Source organism: Myripristis murdjan, chromosome 17, assembly GCF_902150065.1.
Source record: "Myripristis murdjan chromosome 17, fMyrMur1.1, whole genome shotgun sequence".
In the NCBI taxonomy this organism is placed as follows: domain Eukaryota; kingdom Metazoa; phylum Chordata; class Actinopteri; order Holocentriformes; family Holocentridae; genus Myripristis; species Myripristis murdjan.
Genome location: NC_043996.1, coordinates 33624995 through 33628118, shown reverse-complemented (window position 1 = coordinate 33628118; position 3124 = coordinate 33624995). Strand labels below are relative to the sequence as shown.

Below are 3124 nucleotides of genomic sequence, written 5' to 3'. Positions count from 1 at the left end.
TTATCAGAGTGATGGCCTGTGGGTTGAAACTGTTCCTGTGTCTGGAGGTCTTGATGTACAGTGTGCTGTAGCGCCTCCCAGAGGGGAGAAGTTGGAACAGGTTGTGTCCAGGGTGTGACGGGTCTGCAGTGATGTTTCCTGCCCGTTTCCTGGTTCTGGAAATGTTCGAGACTTCGAGTCCTGAGTGGAGGCCAGGTTGGCACCAGTGATTTGTAAGGTTAAAAAAAAATCACTACAACTGAAAAAGTCTGCAATTTAACGTCAACAAGAATGAAGTTAAGAAAGCTAAACAAACTAACAACCAGAAGAACTGAAAAAGCAAAAAAATGCCTGATTCACATGTTCAAAGGCTGCAATTCAGTGTTTCAATCACAATCTGCCGCCATTTGGAAGTGAAGAGGTATGAAAATGTGTTTTGTGTCCAACTGCCAACAGTGACACAGGATTGGGAACGAGCCCTGTCAAGCTGAACAGGCTCCTCCTTCAAATCTGCCAACGTCGTGTTGAAGCTGAAGAGAAACCAGTGAGAAGCAGAGCTTCTCTGTAGCTGCTGCAGCTCATAATAACTCAACAGTGCAGCTATGACAGCTCTGCTCATGTCAGTGCTGCTGACTGCCATGTGCTTTGGTATGACTAAACTGTTTTCTGCATATTAATCCAACATTTGCCCTCTGGATTCTTCAACATCACACTGATGCTGTTTGTTGTTTCCTACAGAGTGCAGGGCACAAAAAGACAATGTGCTGCAACCAGAAGTAGATGTGACTGCTACTGAAGGAGAGGCAGTGACTCTTGGCTGTGAATATAACACCAGTCAAACAACTCCATATCTGTACTGGTACAAACAGGACGTCAGCGACAGGCCCAGATTCATCCTGAGTCGCTCCAAGTTTTCCTTGGAGAAAACAGAGGATGGTGTGAAGGACAGATTTAAATCCAGGCTGAATTCCACCTTAAGATCAGTTCCTCTGACCATCGTGGAGCTGCAGCCGTCAGACTCTGCTCTCTACTACTGTGCTGTGCAGCCCACAGTGACAGGAAACACACAGTCTCTGTACAAAAACCTCTGGAGAACTTTAAAAACGCCCATGACAGCAGCAATGGCATTTGAAGGGGAGGAACCATCAGGAAACACAAGGGGCTGAATAGTGACAGGAAGCTACAGAAAGACCAGGGAACTAGCAGCTCTTCATTTTACACTTTGTTCTTCTGTCATTCAACATGTTGTCATTTTACTTTCTGTTTCTGGTGTGTATTATTAAAGGTAAGACACACTTCAAATCACTTGGTATACAAACAAAATGTCAGATGAAACTAATTCTTCATGAGTCTGGTTTGGTTGCAGCTGATTAACCCAGTATGTCAAATGTAATCTGGTTCATTGATTAAATCCATGACTGGGAGTCAAAACTGTTTTTGCAGATGCTGATTGTGGAGATCTCACTCCTGTCAAGGATGAAGAGTTCAGTTTGGAAGGCAGCAAAGTGACTCTGTCATACAAATATTCAGAGAAAGCGATTGGTAGTGATTCCTTCTTCTGGTATCGTCAAGATCCAGGAAAACCACCAGAATTCCTCCTCTCCATTGGTGGATTTAAACAGTCAGCAGAGATTCTCACATCAGACCCAAGGATTTCTACTAAACTGTCTGAAGACAAGCGTGGTGTGGATCTGGAGATCTCCTCTGCTGCAGTGACACACTCTGCTCTGTACTACTGTGCTGTGCAGCCCACAGTGACAGGAAACACACAGTCTCTGTACAAAAACCTTTGGTGCAGAAATCCAGAATGCAAAGGCAAACAAATACTCTGCTATAAACACTAGAGGGAGACAAATACTATAGACTTCCAACAGTCTGTTGTCTTACAGTTAATTTTCACAGCAGAAATGTACAGAAAATGTAGCACTTTGTGCTTCATTTTATATATGAAAAGTGCTCAATTAATAAAGATTGATTGATTGAAATGACACAAACTCTTAAAATCAGTCAAGTTAAAATAGTAGTGTTGGGTGTACAATTTTATATTAGGAATAAAAAGGAAAAAGGGAAATATCAAATTCGTATAGAAATGTTCTATAGAAATACAGAAATGTTATCATACATATAAACCTTTGAGTACACAGCACAAATCGTATGAAATATTATATTCACAAATTCCTTTTCCATATTCACAGTGAAAACGGTGATTGAATGCTTCATGTCTAACATTACTTTATGTAAATGAAATAATCCAGGAGTTTGGGTGGATTTGTTGAAAAACTCAAAACATATTTGAAAAAAGTCCGAAAGACAGGAAGGAAGAAAACATTTTTTCATTATCATCCATGGCGGCCAGTTTACTCGTGTGTATTCTATAAAAATGCTATTTTTTTTGACTCCGCCCGTTCAGGGTTACCTCAGCCAATAGCATTACTGCCCACAGAGCAAACATATTTGGACAACTACAACTCCAAGTTGCTGGATTACAAGGGGAGGGGCTGTGCAGCAGAGAGGCTCATGACTTCCATTCTTCTGGCTTTCACACCAAAGACATGTTGCTTTATGTCTGTTTGCTTTCAGCAAACTTTATAGGTGAGTTATACACCTGTCATCAAAGTCTTACTTAACTTCCAGTGTATATAGCAGACATTTTGCCTGACTTCAAATCTCTGGTGTGACTGAGATGAATCCCATTCATTTTTTCAGCCATGGTTTCAGGGAACAGCATAAACCCAGAAGCTACTGAAGAACATGTTGTAGAGGGAGGAAACATCAACTTCACTTGCAAATATGATGGGAGCATCTATAATATCCAGTGGTACCGTCAATACCCGAGATCCAGACCAGAGTTCCTGCTCTACATCACAGAAGGAGAATCTGTCCATGAAGCTGTTCCTGGTTTCTCAGCTCACATTGACAAACATGAGAAGCGTGTTAGTATGGAGATCCCTTCCACTGCAGTGACACACTCTGCTCTGTACTACTGTGCTGTGCAGCCCACAGTGACAGGAAACACACAGTCTCTGTACAAAAACCTCTGGAGAACTTTAAAAACGCCCATGACAGCAGCAATGGCATCTGAAGGGGAGGAACCATCAGGAAACACAAGGGGCTGAATAGTGACAGGAAGCTACAGAAACACCAG

At 42.1% G+C, this 3124-nt stretch overlaps 1 gene segment (V, D, J or C); it reads left to right on the top strand.

Annotated features, from left to right (window-relative positions):
- Positions 1-545: 545 nt before the first annotated feature.
- Positions 546-1022, top strand: LOC115375251 (T cell receptor alpha variable 38-1-like; the record flags this gene model as incomplete). The annotated part of the segment is given in 2 exon segments: positions 546-627; positions 718-1022. Coding segments are annotated over 2 exon segments (351 nt in total), but the record flags the coding sequence as incomplete, so codon positions are not given.
- Positions 1023-3124: the final 2102 nt, after the last annotated feature.